Source organism: Platalea leucorodia, assembly GCF_965183815.1.
Source record: "Platalea leucorodia genome assembly, chromosome: 6".
Classification (NCBI taxonomy): domain Eukaryota; kingdom Metazoa; phylum Chordata; class Aves; order Pelecaniformes; family Threskiornithidae; genus Platalea; species Platalea leucorodia.
This window is the reverse complement of record NC_138828.1, coordinates 60826094-60841698: the sequence shown is the minus strand read 5'-3', so window position 1 is coordinate 60841698 and position 15605 is coordinate 60826094. Positions and strand designations below refer to the sequence as shown.

The 15605-nt window shown below is 42.6% G+C and overlaps 1 protein-coding gene across 3 annotated transcripts in view; it reads left to right on the top strand.

Moving 5' to 3' along the window:
* The first annotated feature begins 141 nt into the window (after positions 1-141).
* UBE2K (ubiquitin conjugating enzyme E2 K) overlaps positions 142-15605 on the top strand; it is a 48702-nt gene continuing 33238 nt past the window's right edge. The window contains exon 1 of one of the 3 annotated variants that reach the window (XM_082316001.1): positions 142-336. In XM_082316001.1, coding sequence (XP_082172127.1) covers positions 162-336 — 175 coding nt within the window. In that variant the 5' untranslated portion in view covers positions 142-161. The remainder of the gene's footprint in view (positions 337-15605) is intronic. The other 2 variants (XM_082316002.1, XM_082316003.1) reach the window with 2 other exon arrangements.

Here is a 15605-nt window from a genome sequence, read left to right as displayed (position 1 = left end):
TCGGGGGCAGCGGAAAGGAGGAGGCCGGGCGCGCATGCCGCCGCCGCCCCCGCCGGCCAGCGCTCGGCCCCCACCGTCGGGGAGCCCCGGTGCCCGCTCCGCTCCGCGCACACGGCGGCCCCTCCTGAGCGGCGGCGGCAGAGCCGGCTGCCCTAGCGCGCATGCTCGGCGCGGGCGCCATTTTGGTGGGGCCGGGAGTTATCCAGCGGGAGCGGCGGCGGAGCTCGCTGGGCCCGGCTCGGAGGCGGCGGCGAGTGGGTGCCCGCTGCGGAGATGGCCAACATCGCGGTGCAGAGGATCAAGCGGGAGTTCAAGGAGGTGCTGAAGAGCGAGGAGGTCAGAGCCGCTCCCCCCTCCCGCCGGCGCGCCGCCGCCACCCTTCCCCGTGTGTGTGTCTGTGTCTGTCTGTGAGTGCGGGCAGCGGGGGAAGCTGCGGGCGCCCCGCCGGCCTGCGCGGGGACCCCGCTTCCCCCTCGGCCCCACCTCCCCGCGCTGGGGGTGGGCCCGTCCCACGGCCTCGGGGAGGGGAATGGCGATTCCCGGGGAGACGGGACCCGCCAGCCGCCGGGAGGGGGGAGGAGGGGGCCGCGGAGCCCCTCCCCCAGCGGGAGCCGCCGGCGGCCCGAAGGGGGAGCGGGGCCGGCGGGCCGGGCGCAGGAAGTGTGGCGGCGGCGGCGGCAGCGGCGGGGGGCGCGGCCCGGGGAGGCCGGGCGGGCAGGCCGGCCCCCGGCCAGGGTCCCCGCGGCCGATGCCCGGGAGCGCGCTGCCAGGCCGGAGGCGGCGGGGCGGGGCCTGCCCGGCGCGGGGCGCCCCCGGCCCGCGTCCCCCCGCACGCGCCTGGGTGCCGCCGCCCGCGCGCGGGCAGGCCCACGCGCCGCTCCGCCGGGAGAGGCTGCTGCCTGCGGGCCGGCAGGCGATGGAGGGAGTCGGGGAGGCCGAGGTGGGGGGAGCCGGGCCTCACACGTCCCCCCTGGTCAGCCCCCGCCGGAGGCCGCAGGGTATGGTCCTAACCTGTTTTTTTTTTAAAGTGCTGCAAGTAAATCCCTATTTATTTAGGTTACTTTAATACAGAACTCCCTTTATCCCACCGCAGGCTTACTCACCTTCAGGTGGATGCTTTTAAAGCCTCGCTCATTTCAATCACGTTATCTCTTTTCCTGAACAGTATGTTCTGAGGTATGTGGTGGCCCGTAAGAGAAGCTGACTACTTTCGGGGCACATTAGAGAAGTTCTGATCAGTGTGGGGGAATACATAGCAGCGTTTGCAGGGTTGCATCCGTACAGCTTTTGCTGTCTCTCTCTCTCTGAGTTGGTGGACGTCAGCCAGATAGGTTTTAATGGTTGTGTCGTCATTGTCGTCCTACTTGGGATGATGTTGCAGGTTAGATGCTTGTGAAATATTAATGTGAGTATGTAACTCTTAAAGCTGGTGTTTGAGAAATCTGGACATATTCACGGAGGAAAAATCAAGAGGATAATTTTTGAAAGATACTAATGACTTAAGGAAAACGTGTTTAGGGTAGCAGTAGTTGATGTTCTTTTAATTTAAGTGTTGCTATGCAGCTTGAACTAGCCCCTAGAAAAATGTTTTACAGCCTTGTTTTACAGCTGCCTTCAGAGCCCAGGCTGATTTCATCAGCAAATAGAGAATTGCATGTAAACTAAGAGAAATTTCTAGGTGGATATCTTTATATCAAAGCTAGAAAATCTAGACCTTGTACCTCATATAACCAGCTGATATTGTGGGAACAAAGAAGTCTTTATTTGAAAGTGCTGTCTAAAGGCTTCAAGACCCTTTCCCTTTGCTTTACATAGGAAAAAGAAACCTAAACTTACATAGGTTTTGGGGGAGATCCATGCTAAATTTTCTTCCTGTAAAGGTTGGATCTAGTGAGCACATTTTTCACTATTCCTGTTTTAGTCTGTGCATTGAAGGGCTCAGTACAGAACATTGGAAATAAATAATATTATGAAATAGCCTTTAAGCTGCCTAGAGCTTCCCAGAAATAAGACCACAATTCTTATGAAACGAAAATTATGGAATTTTAAAATTACAGTACAGAAGGGTTTGATATTTCTTCTTTTTCCTGCCATTAGCAAGCTACGTATGCGTGTTACACTGATATAGCAGTATTCATAAAATTGCTGTTTACAGAATATACTAACTCCCCTGTCTTGAATGCAAAATTTCAGCATTACTTAATGGTTGTCTAAGTTGCAAGCAAAGTTTTCTGTGAATGTTTGTGCATTCAGAGGCAGTCAAACTATGATGTCAGTACCACTGAGCATGAAAACATATGGAGTGAGATGGTGAATGGAGGTATAGCTAAATACTACAAGTCACAGAGGGGAAAAAATGTTTTGTATGTGATTTGTGTACTAAAATGATTATTAAACCTTGTTTCTTTAAAAAAAAAAAACCCACAACTTTTTTCATGAATGGTGATGCTAAATTTCTTATTTAGAAGTTTTAAGTCCCCCTCTGGGGGCAAGGTGGCTCACATTATTTGCATTTAAATTATTCTTGATTTGATGCTTTGAGCTACACCTGAACATGAAGAGCAGCCCCCCTGTTTCCTGGCAGATGCAGTATGAACACCAGTGCCTGGGGGAGGAGGCAGGCACACTTGGAAAAAGTACATAGGAAGTTTGTTCTCTGTCTTCTTCTAGTACTCACCTTTGGGCTGAAATAGAGTGGTGGAACCAGAAATGTTTTTAAAAGGGAGCAGCTGGGTGGCAATTAGTTCCTTCTGCAGTTGAAGTATGTATTGGAAGCACCACATCTCACTTCTAAATATCCCTGAAGAAAGAGTTCTGAAAAGTGTGTTTATCCTTGCCACGGTGAAGGATCTATGGATCCTTGGACAAGGATGCTAGGGATCCTTGCTATTCATATGACTAAATATACTTTTAATATTACTTAGTGCTTTCTGTTTCTCTGACTTAAATAGCATTTCTGGGAAGTCACTAGAATGTGAATTTTAGACTATCTTGCTCTCTGGTTTACAGATAAGCAACGAAGGATTTTTAATTTTTTTAAGTTGAGTCTGGGGCTTCTTGTGTATTTTGAAAAAAACATTTGAAGTCTTTTCACACTTGAGCAGCAGAAGCATTTTTGCTCTGCTTGCTTTATTATTTCTAGTTTTATTATAAGCCCTACACATTAACTTAAGAAATGGGATATTGTGTATTGAAGAGAGATCCTTGTAACTTTGCATCTCTTTAATATTTGAATTAAATAGATGAAACTAACAACGATTTCTTTGTCAAGGGTGCTCTCCAAAGTATGATTTAAATAAAACTTTTTACTTGTGTGTGTAGAAAGAGCTTTAAAATTCAAAGGTAGACGAGGTACTGCATCTTTAACAAAGATGAAGCTGTTAAGTTAGTCTAGGTAGTAACTTGACTGGTTAAATATGTATTAAGGGTACTGTACTATGCTTGTATTAAAATTCTAAAATTAGTAAGCAGTACATTAAATCATATCACACTCCAAATCCTAGTCTAGGCAAGGCATCAGTCGCTCAACTTTATCTCTTTTCTTGTTCCATCATTTCATTAGTCTGTTATCTTGTTGGGTTTTATGGGCTGAAATTCTAGAGACGTGAAACATATTTTGGACAGAAGTGTGAGGCTGCAGCATGATGGAGAAACCAATAAATAGGTGGGGGGAGAACAGTATCCCACTTTTGATAAGTGGGAGAAGGCTTTGGCGAAGTTTAGCTGGTATTATTTCAGAATAGAGTTACTGGAATCCTGCAGTAGGTAGCCAAATCCTTACCTGCTTTCTGTTTATAAGCAGCTATCTTACGAGAGGAAGAATCTGTCTGGCATTTAACAATGAATAGAAACATGTTGAAAAATCTTGTGGTCACTTAAAGAGTGATGCTGAGAAGTGGTTGTAGTTCATCAGGTACGTTAAACGACGTGTGACTTGTTTTCCTATTTCAATAGAGCATTGGTGTTACACTGTAAAGAAATTATGTTATACTAGCGTTGAAGGATTCGATGTTTAATTTGCCACCCAGTTCCTTTTATCATGTAGAAATGTAAGGTGTTTTCTGGCCATCTGTACGTCAGAGGCTAATAGATACCTTACAGTGAAACCACTACGCTGGTACTGAAGGTAACACATTGGGAAACATAGCTTCCTCCTAGCAAGAAGAGAGTTGCTGATATCTCTACCACAAAATGTTCTTCTCTTACAAATATCAAGAGGCAGGGGTTTATCTGCATGGGAGGTAAACCCAGATAGAGCTGAGAATAAATTAAACTCAGCTCAGTTACAGAATACGAATAGCTGCATGAGCAGATATCTGAAGTAGCAGTTAAAATTTGTAACTTGCTTGAATCCAAAATAGCATTCAAGCAGAGACAGTAGGCTAATGGCAAAATTTGAAGTACTTCATTTCCAAGAAGGAAGTGGGTATTTGTTTTGGAGTCCGCTATGTGTTTTTGTTATTTACAGGAGAAAGGGAGAAGGGAAAGGTAATGGTAATCTCCCATACCATGTCCCTTCTTAGGCTTTTAGAGTTCTAGTGAGTAGCTCTGGTGTTTGCTTTTATCACTGCCTTTAGTGGTCTTGTGATTTGTGTCAGTTCATAGTAAGATGCGAAGTGGCATCTCTGAAATTTTCTTGCTATTTGGAAAAACCATAAGCATTTAATCTTCAGGCTCAGAAAAACTTCATTACTTTGGTTTGTTTATATTTGGGCAGTCTTGGGTGCTGGAAGTTGAATTCACTAAGATGGAAGCTTTTAGGAGTAGTTGTGCTTTAGTGTTGGAAAGGGCCTGTTGGAAATTGTGGTTGCTTGTTTTTCTTCCCATTTATCAGAACCACTGCAGGTATATAAGAATAAGATGTCTTCTATCATGGCTCCTGAATCAGCAACAGATTTTTTTTAAACAGTGTCCATTTTCTGCTAATACATATGCTTAACTTTTGATTTGTGAGAATAGCCTCGTTGAAGTCAGTAGAGGTTTAGTGAATGCAGTGGGACTGTTTGTGTGAATAAAGCTAGAGTGTGCCTAGTTAATTAAATGGTGTAAAGATGAGAACTTTAAACTGGCATTGTTATATTGGTGCAAGTCTCTATTCAGCCTCTCAGAAGGCTTGCATATGATGAAAAAGTGGTGGTGGATGTCAGTGCATTGGAGCTCAGGGCTGCTATGCAAAGTGATTTTAGTAGGCTGGAGAAATGAATGGGCTGACAGGAACCTTTCGAAGCTCAACAGAGATAGGTACCAAGTCCTGTATTTGGGAGGAAATAATGCCATGCATCAGTACATACAGACTGGAGACTGACTGGAAACAAAGAAAAAGACCTGCATGACCTAGTGTAGTGGAGAGCAAGTTGAACATGATTCAGCAGTGCTTTTGTGGCAAAGAAGCCCAACCATGTACTGGGTTGCATTAGCAAGAATGTGGGCTGTGAGAAGTGATTCTTCACCTCTGTTCCTTGCTTATGAGACCATATCTGGTGTACTGTGTCCAGTTCGGGGCTTTCTGGTGTAGGACGTGGTATTGGGTTTGCGTGGCAAGGTTTTGGTAGTGGGGTGGGCTATAGGGGTGGCTTCTGTGAGAAGCTGCTAGAACCTTGGTATACTGGAGCCCAGCAGAACACCATCAAGGTGGTTAAGGGGCTGGAGCACATGATGTGCAGTGAGGGGGTGAGAGAACTGATGTTGGTGAGAGAACTGTTCAAAAGGACATCTTCCTGTCATCCATAAATACCTCATGAGGGGCTCTGGAGAAGAACAAGACTTGTCTCAGAAGTGCGCAGGGATAGCATGAGAGGCAACAGACACAAGCTGGAACATGGGAAATTCTGACTGGACACTGGGAAAAAAAAAAATTACCATGATAGTAGTCAAACATTTAAACAGATTGACCAGTGAGATTGTGGAATCTCTGTCCTTGGAGGTGTTCAAAACTCAAGAAGTTCTTGAGGAACCTGCTCTCATTGGACCCGCTTTGAGCAGGAGGTAGGACTAGAGGCCACCCAGGTGCCTCTTCCTACATGATTTTATATTTCTAATATGAGTTTGGTTTTTAGTTACTTAGTTTTTTCTGTTTGTGAAAGAAAACATACAGCCAGAGGCTCCAACTCTGTTGCCACACCTCATAAAACTTTACCCTGTAAACAAATTGAAGAATTTTAAAGTAGACTTTTTCTTTTTAGTTCAGAAGTTTCCGCTATTGTAAGACAATAATGAATCCTCTTCCTCTTCAAATCAGAGGCCGGGTTTTTCTGGTAGATGCAAAGCTGTCAGGGTTTTTAGGTTGAACAAGTTCTGGGGTGGAAATCTGAAGGTAGAACAGATAGGAGATCCATAATGCTTCTTTAAGCTGCATTTCTCTGAAATGTGAAGATCATATTAACTTTTAAATAGTTGCTTGTGACATCCTTTGTATGTTGCCAAAAAGAATTTTGTCTACTGTGTATTTCAAGCCATGCCTATGATTTTAGGCAAGACAAAGTTTACACCTGTTGCCTATAATTACATAAAAAGGATGCTGAAATGCCACTGTGCATCTTTGGTTTTCTTAATTCCATCTATGGTGTGTTTGGTTATATCTTCCAGTTTGTACTGGAAAATAATGCAGAATGGATCTGTAGATCTTTGCCTTCAAATGAGTTTGTCCATAAGTAACTTTTTTGGTAACTTGTCCTGATTTCAGCTGGGATAGAGTTAATTTTCTTCCTAGTAGCTGATAGAGTGCTGTGTTTTGGAGTTAGGATGAGAATAATGTTGATAACATGCTGATGTTTTAGTTATTGCTGAGCAGTGCTTACTCTAAGTCAAGGACTCTTCAGCTTCTCATACAGCCCTGCCAGCACAAGAAGCTGGGAGGGGACGCAGCCAGGACAGCTGACCCAAACTGGCCAAAGGGCGATTCCATACCATATGATGTCATGCTGAACAAAAAACTGGAGAGGTTGGCTGGGGAGGGGCAGGGCTGCTGCTCAGGAACTGGCTCAGCATTGGTCAGCAGGTGGTGAGCAATTGCATCGTGTATCATTTGTTTTGTGTATTCTTTTATCATTATTATTATTTACCCTTTCTTTTCTGTCTTATTAAATTGTACTTATCTCAGCCCACGAGTTGTACCTTTTTTTCAATTCTCTCCCCCATCCCACGGGGCAGGGGGGAAGCGAGCGAACGGCTGTGTGGTGGTTAGCTGCCTGCCGGGTTAAACCACGAGTCCTTTTTGGCGCCCAGTGTGGGGCTCGAAGGGTTGAGATAATGACAGAACTGACCAGAGTGTGTTAAAACAAATTTGTTATAAGCACTTATTGTTAGGTTAATAGTTACTGGTCGCAGTGTTGATTTATTTGCTCTCAGAGCTGTTGTGCTTGTTCTCAGAGCCGTGCTATGTAACACCTTACTTCCTGTATGTGTTCCGTCTTGTGCTGTTGATCATCTCTGGGGCCTGGATTAAGGCTATCATTTTGCTGTACTGGGTAGCACTGGCTTATGATATGATAAAATTACTGGTCCTGAGGCTAATCTGGTATTTGTACTCAGCATTGCCGTCATCTCCGTACTTCGGGAACCATCTCTCAGAAACTATTAATAGTTACACTCTTTACCTTTTCTCCTCGGGGAGCCAATTTATGGGGGAGACAAAGCAGGACCCTTTGCTCTGCTCCTTCCCCTTCTCTTCCAGGCTAGTTACAGTAGCTCTTGAGAATTTTGAATATCCTTGGGATGTTCAAACCAGCATGTTCCTATTGCTATGTCTCCTGAATGTGTTTCAGGTCTTGTTTAAGGTTAAACAACTATTTAAGAAGACCACCCAGAGATCTGCCCCGAGGCTGGATGAGCGGCAGGGTGTGTGGGATAGTATGGGCAAGTACCTAGGATGGTGGGCACCTCCACCGCTTTGGAACTTCACCCCTGAACAAGTGCAGAACCCTGAAAAACTAGTAAAATACTTGGAAAAAATATGCTGTCACCCTGGAAATTCCAGAGACACAAATCACTGGAACGTGCTCGGGCCTGGCCCACGTCTATGGGGCCCTGTTCAATGCTATTCCGTACCCTCAAGGGGAAGAGAAGGTCTCTCGATCTGACAACAGAGACAAGCACTGCGGCTACTCCAACCTCAGCAGCAGGCACTGCAGCTGAACCAGAGAACCAACCCGTGCCTGTATCAGTCACCCCTGTACACAAGAAGAAATACTGGATGTGAAAGTCACTTGTTCAGCAAGGAAAGAAACTCCTACCAAGAAGGGGAAGGAGGAAGGATTGGACAAGGCAGGCTACTCTGAAACAGGGCCATCATGAAAGAGGGGGAAGAAGAGACAGAACTCATTTATGAGATGGTAACCACCTGATCCCTATCCCTGAGTGAGCTGAGATATGCAAAAAGATTTCAGCTGTCATCCAGGCAAGCACATTGTCACCTGGCTGCTCTGATGCTGGGATAATGGGGCCAGTAGCCTGGAATTAGAGGGTAAGGAAGCCAAGCGGCTGGGATCCCTTTCTAGGGAAGGGGGCATTGACAAAGCGATTGGAAAAGGGGCACAAGCCCTCAGCCTCTGGAGGCAACTCCTGTCAGGCATGAAGGAAGGGTATCCCTTCAAGGAAGATGTTATGTGTCACCCAGGCAAGTGGACCACCATGGAGAGAGGTATCCAGCACCTGAGGGAATTAGCCATGCTGGAGGTGATTTATGATGACCTGGACAACAAGCAGTTATCCAAAGATACAGATGAAGTCAGATGCACACAACCCATGTGGCAGAAGTTTGTATGGAGTGCACCATCGTCGTATGCCAGCTCACTGGCAGTAATGACCTGGAAAGACGGAGACAAATGGTGGATGAATTGGCTGGCCAACTCTGGCAAAACAAAGAAAGTCTCTCTTCTTCCCTGCGGGCCTGCGTCTCAGCTGTGGAAAAACTGTCCTGGGAGTTCCAGCAACTCAGAGGATATGTCCTACACCACACCTGTACGGGCCAGTATCTCAGCTATTAGGAGTAAGCATGCCTCTGCTCAGGAGAGGGTATATAGTGGATACACACCATGGGCCGCCCTGTGTTTTTAGCTGCGTGACCACGGAGAGGACATGAGGAAGTGGGATGGAAAACTTACCTTGACCCTAGAGGCACGAGTATGTGAGTTACAAGGAAAAACAATCACAGAAGGGGTTCTTCCAGGAAAATGGCTGCTCCAGGTTCCGGTGGGCAGTTCCGCAGACAGAGTAGAAGGGCTGATCTCACTTCTGATCTTAATGAAGGGACTTCTGATTCGTATTTACAAGGAGTAGCGAATACTATGACCAGGACTAGAGGGGCCCTGCCTCCAGCCAGGTGGAGGAGAGGGACAACCAGTTTACTGGACTGTGTGGATTCGATGGCCTGGCACATCAGCCCCACAGGAGTATAAGGCTCTAGTGGACACCCATGCGCAGTGTACCCTAATGCCCTCGAGCTATAAAGGGGCAGAACCCATTGGTATTTTTGGAGTGACAGGGGGATCCCAACAGCTGACTGTATTGGAAGCCGGTCAGCGGGTGGTGAGCAATTGCATTGTGCATCACTTGTTTTGTATATTCTTTTATCATGATTATTATTATTATTTACCCTTTTTTTTCTGTCCTATTAAATTGTATTTATCTCAGCCCACAAGTTTTACCTTTTTTCCAGTTCTCTCCCCCATCCCACTGGGAGGGAGCAAGCGAGCGAATGGCTGTGTGGTGGTTAGCTGCCTGCCAGGTTAAACCACGACATAACTAAAGAATAGTTGGCTCAGAACAAAATGCATTTACTAGGAAGTTTTAAGAAAACTGCTTATTATTCTCACTTCTAAGGTGATCTTTCTGAATTATTAGTTTACTTGTAGTTTTATGCCTGTTTATCTGAACCATGTAGCTGGTTTTCAAGTTCTATGAATATACCATTGCACTTTTAAGATCAGTATTACGTAGATACTAATAAGCACTAGTATTATAAATATTACTTAAATATGTGATTCAAAATACTTAACATATAATGTTAGTGATGATTTGACCAGACCTATGAGTTGGCCAAGTATTGGTAGTGGGAGTATTTGTGCAGGGAAGGCAAGATCTATTGCTTGTTTCTGTGTTCAGTTAGTGGCATTTTTTCATGTTAACATGTATCCAGTTGAGTCCAGATTTCTAGTGAATGGTCCACATGTCAGTTGGCAGAATCGTAAAGATTTTGGGAGTAAGTAGAAAACAGAAAAAACTTGGTCTCCACTGGAGTCAGGCTCATTTGGTTGTCTTTGGTAATCTCTTAAAAACCCGAGGAAAGAGAGCAGTCGCTGGTTACAGGACTGGGTTAGTCAGTTTAGGATTAGGGGTTAGGCTGCGGCTACCAGATGGTACCTTCTGACCACAACTCTTCGTGGACCTAAGGGAGAGTAGGAATTACCCAATCCTTTAACCTTCCCAGTCTCCCATTCATTCTTCTGTGCTTGTTTCCAGGAGTTTGGCTTTAATAGGAAAGAAGTGTACGAGTCCTAAGGTTAGTTCACTTTGCTCAGTATGAACTTCAAATAAAGTTTAAATAAAGTTTTATCATAGTAGATTTGTGTAACTATAAACTGCAAGAAAGTGCTGGCTAACAGTCCAGTCCTGAGTTGTCTAATGGTCTTTCAGTTGCATTAAACTTGTTAAACTAGTGCAAGTACTTAGTGTAGTTCTTAAATTATTCACCTGTGAAACGGTTTCTATCTTGTTTCATAATCCTAGTAAGGATTGTTGTCATTACTATACTTCATCACTTTTACACTAATAATTGCTGCTGGTCTTAAATTGAGAAAATGCTTTTGTTTGAACTGGATCATTAATATGCAGACTATCTTTTTGTCTCTGACAAACTAGGTAAAACTTTGCTGCAATGTAGATAAGGAAAATAAGCAATTTAGTTCTTTTATGGCAAAGAGTGTGAATTTTGAGAAATAGCATTCTGTAAGGCACTCTAGGGATGTAGTCCACTTTTGCACTCCTGACTTATCTAGCATTTTCCCTTAAGATTGTGTCAGTGTTAATACTTGTAATATTTGAATTGGGAGCACTTGAATGTGCTTGCCATGAGTATTTCATAAAATAGTATCTGCATAATAAATAAAGTACCTCTGTGAGCAGCAAAAATAACCTTGTTTGAGGACCAGATCTGTGTCTGTTATTCTAGTATATTGTAACGGAATTGTACTAAGGCCATGGATTGCTCCTTTCTAGTCATCAAAGTGTCCGCACAGGTGAGTGATGTGAATATCCCTGGCTACAGAAGAAGCTTCATTCAGCACTTATGCTTTATTGGACACCATAAAACTCAGTCAGTCATATGGTATAACTCCAGTTTGGCTATGCTTATGTCTAAGAGAGCTGAGCTCGTACTGTGTATCATTCTTCTCTGGGGATGCTAATAGGGGCTATCCTGTCTGCCTTTGTCTGTTGTCACAAGACACACAGGAAACTAATTTGTGTTCATTATTTCTTCATTTTTATTTGTTATTAGTCAGTAAGATCAACGGTTCATTGGGAAATGGAAGGCTAATGGTTATCTAAGTCTAGTTACTTTAGAAAATCAAAGTTTAAGGTGACGTGCTTTCAGATTCTGAAATATGTTTGTACAGTTTTTTTATGAAGGGGAAAAACAAAGAAACAAACCCACAAATGCATTAGTCCATGTTTTACTTAAATAGGTAGTTTAGTTCAAGCCAAATATATATCGCTTTTTATTTTTAGCTGAAAGTGAACTGTGAGAAGGCCTTTTTAAGTTTTTGGTGTGTTAGGATGTGTTTAAGTACAGGAGGCTATTGTGAAATAAGTTAGCATATACAGATGGAAATCATGGTAGCTGTGTTGTATTTGCTCCCTTTCTGGAAACTCTTAGAGCCTTCATGATGTTTAGTTAAGCCCTTCCACTTTGGAATAAGGGTGTCCATGTGGGAAGCTAGTACAGAAAAAGTGTTCTGAGCTATTTCTGCAAGTCTTCAAGCTCGGGGACTGTGAGTGAATTAGCATAATCGATTTAAAATGAGCTGAATCCTGTGATTCCTTTATATGTAGAATTACTGGCAACCTAAGTAGGGTAGACTTACAGAATTGACTGCAGAATCTGCATCAAACAGTTTTGTGTGTTTATAGAATGACTAATTCCAAGTATGGTTCAAACTGATTATTAAAGCATACTTTATCTTCAGGGTTTTTCACTTGTTTTGCATCAAAGACAGAACTGTGCATAAAAAGATAAGGAAAATGCATCTTGTGTTCCTGCAAAATTGCTTGTTCATTTAGGCTTTCCTGAGCAGGGTTATCCAGACCAGGAGTCCCTTGCACTGTGCCCATTCTGATGTTGAGTATCTCAGTGGCACTCGGATTAGGTTTGGGGAACTCCTGCCCATGTTTAATGCTCCTAGGTACTGTAAATGTCTTGTGTAGTTAGATGTACCCTGTGACTGTGTAGGGGCCCTTACACCAGGACGGGAGTGTAAGTATTCTGTTATGTACACAGCTTTCATGGCATAGCTTTACCAGCTTAACCACACTACCCCTTAGTGGGACAAGCAGTGATTGTATAACTGCACTTAGGGCTTATGCCAGCATAGCTGTGTGTGTCAGTTACACCTCTGTGACTGACGCAATGATTTTGTCAGAAATAGTTTAGACAGACACTAGATCTGAAGTTTCAAAATCCTTTTAAGTTGTCCTAAGGCAGTACCAAGAAGCAGTGTCACATTCCTCCTGCAGCCTGGTCTCCTCTTCCCACTTTTGTGCTCCTTCTCTTACTTGCAATGTTTGTGGTGAATCAAATCAAGGAGTTGGGTTAAAATGGAAGAACGTTCTTGCTTTAATTCAGATGTTTGCTGTGCAGTTGTATGAACACTTGCACAAAATCCTGCCCCCTCCTTCATGTTAGTTCTACGAGGACCAGGAGGAAACTAGGACCTTGGCAGCTGTTAGACTGGCTTAAGTTGCTGTGAAAGTACAGTCTCTTACATTTTTTGGTAGAGTGATGTTTTAACAGCTGAACATTAGCAAGAATAGGTCTTTAGATACCTTAAATAAAAAAAGTTTTACTAAAACTTGGTGATGCTCCAGGTCTAACTCTTGCAAAATGAAGACATTTTTAGTATTTGAGATGTTTTGTGTTCTGACAGGAAAAAAAAGTCCCGCTCAGTATTGTTCTTGTATGTAAACACGTGTAATAATACAGAATTTTAAGGCTGGCACAGGTTTAGTCTCTTGTTAAGATATTTTATTAGAGTCTTATCAGATGCATTTAAAAAGTAAAGCAGTGGGTCTATTACCAGTACTACAGAATTCACACAGTATTCATATTTGTAGCTCCTTAGATATATTAAAACACAAGTTACATATTAGTAACATAGTCTATTGATCAGTAAATGAAAAAAATTAGTATGCAAAAATAATCTCACATATTTTTACTAAAATGGGCATAACTCTAGAAGATACATGTGAATATAGTGAGATGAAATAGAATGTGAAATGTGGAAGAACTTCAAGACTGAAATTGATAGGAGGGTCAAAGAATGTGGGAGTGTTTTAAGAAAATGCGTTTCTTTGTATTGACGTTTTCTTATCTAGGAAAACTGCTCTTCAATGTGCTTTAGACAGGCTTGTTCCCTCTCTTCTCCTTGCCCTGTGCCAAACATTTGATTATTTCACAGATGAGCGTTGCTCTGTGCTTTGAAGGTCAGCAAGAGCTCTCTCTCAGAATGCAAATGTGATCTGCTGATCTCAACTGACAGTGCAGTGCGTTTACTTCGTAGCTGTGACTGTGGTAATTACCTGACATTTCTGCTTCTCTTAATAATAACAAGCTCAGGCTCTGGAGGTGCACTTGATTCTGGCTTTTAAGCTGGAGTGAGTCTGAAGGAATACTTGCAAAGTATAGAACTATTCCCTCTTGCTTTGGTAGCTCTGTGACTGGGGGGGGGGTGGACCAACAAAAACCCAACAATTTTACAGACCTCAGTATTTTCGAAGCTGAATTTGCCATTTTGCTGCAGGACAGTGTCCTGCACTTTGCTTCCTAGTAGAGTGATATATCCTGCCTTTTTGCTGTTTTCCCGTTTCTTGCACAATAGTGAGCTAAGCGGATGCAATGTACTTCTCCTGAGCTACTCCAGGGTAGCAATTGGATAAGAAGGTAGACTGTTGGTTTGAAAGGAAGTAAGGCCGGGGAGAGGAGAGGCGAGGCTGGTAGCTGACTTCTTAGACAGCAGCCTAAGAGGTGGGCTTTTGTTAGGATCCTCCCTTTCTGGCATACCAGGGAAGTGGAGAGAGCTGAATCATTTGGACTAAGTTGAGAGAGTTAATGGTATCGTATCAAAAGAGTATAAGAAAATAATGTGGCAATTAGGGCAAAACAAAATTACTTTTAATATTTATCCACATTTATTTATTTGCAAGGGGTTGGTAAATAGAATAAGAATGAACTTGGGTTTGTTTTTTAAGTTATTAATTTAAATAATTGCTTAATGGAGTAAACTGCTACTGAAAGATTGGAGTTTTCTGCTCAACACTTAGGTTGACTCAGAATACTACTCATGGCCTTTTGCAAAAATAGCGTTATGTGGATTTCATTATGATAGTCAATCAGAGGATTTTTTTTCTATAACTCTGTTGAGGTATGTTCATGCTAGATTTTGGTGTAGAGTAGGACCGTTGTGTTAGAGTATAAAATGGAGGGGAGGGTAGGAAGAATTTTATGAGACACTGGTAACGTTATAGTACCATAGATTAATTTTGCTAGCGTGGCTTCAGATTAGGGTGAATTATTTCTTACTTCATTTGGCTTATTAAATAATGATCCTTATAGCATCAGTATAAAATGTTTGGATGTTCAAAAGTACCTACTTTACATTGGTAAATTGTAGCTCTATTAAAGAAGTAACTAAATTTTGATTAGATTTTAGGTAGGTTAAGAAGTGTTTATTGCCAGTTTACCTCATAGAGGAATCAATTTAAAAATTGTGTCTGAAAGATAAATAAAAAAGTAATTTTTTGATGGTGCGATTGGGAAATAATTAGTGATAGAAAACATTTTGTTTTACATGCATGCCCTCCCTCACAAGCTAGTGGACTTTGTCCTTGGTTGAGAAAATTCTGGGGAAATTTTTCAAATTTATTCCTTAATCTTTGCTGAAATCTTGGCATGTACATTCTTAACATTTTTGTCACTTCTTAAAACTTATTCTTAACGTGTAAGTTGCTAGTCTTTAAAGCACTAAATGGTTACAGAGTTTTAATACTTTAGCACCTTTTATTGCAACTAGACTTGTTTATCTGTACACCTAATTTATAATTTACATATGTGCCTTTTCAGCTTAGGGTTTTTCTGTTGGTTTTGGGGGGCTTTTTGTATACTTATGTTTCTAGAGTTTTCTATGAGTTATTTTCTGTAAAAACAAAGTAGATTAAAATATTAGTACTTTATCCAGTATACAGTATGTTCCCCTTAAGATGGAGGAAGATCATGCTATGGGACCTATAAAATCACAGACTGCAGATAGTGAATTGCTGTATGGAATAGCGGGATTTTGTGGTTTGGTTTTGTGTTTTGTTTTGTTTGTTTGTTTTATGCACAGAGTTATTCAGAA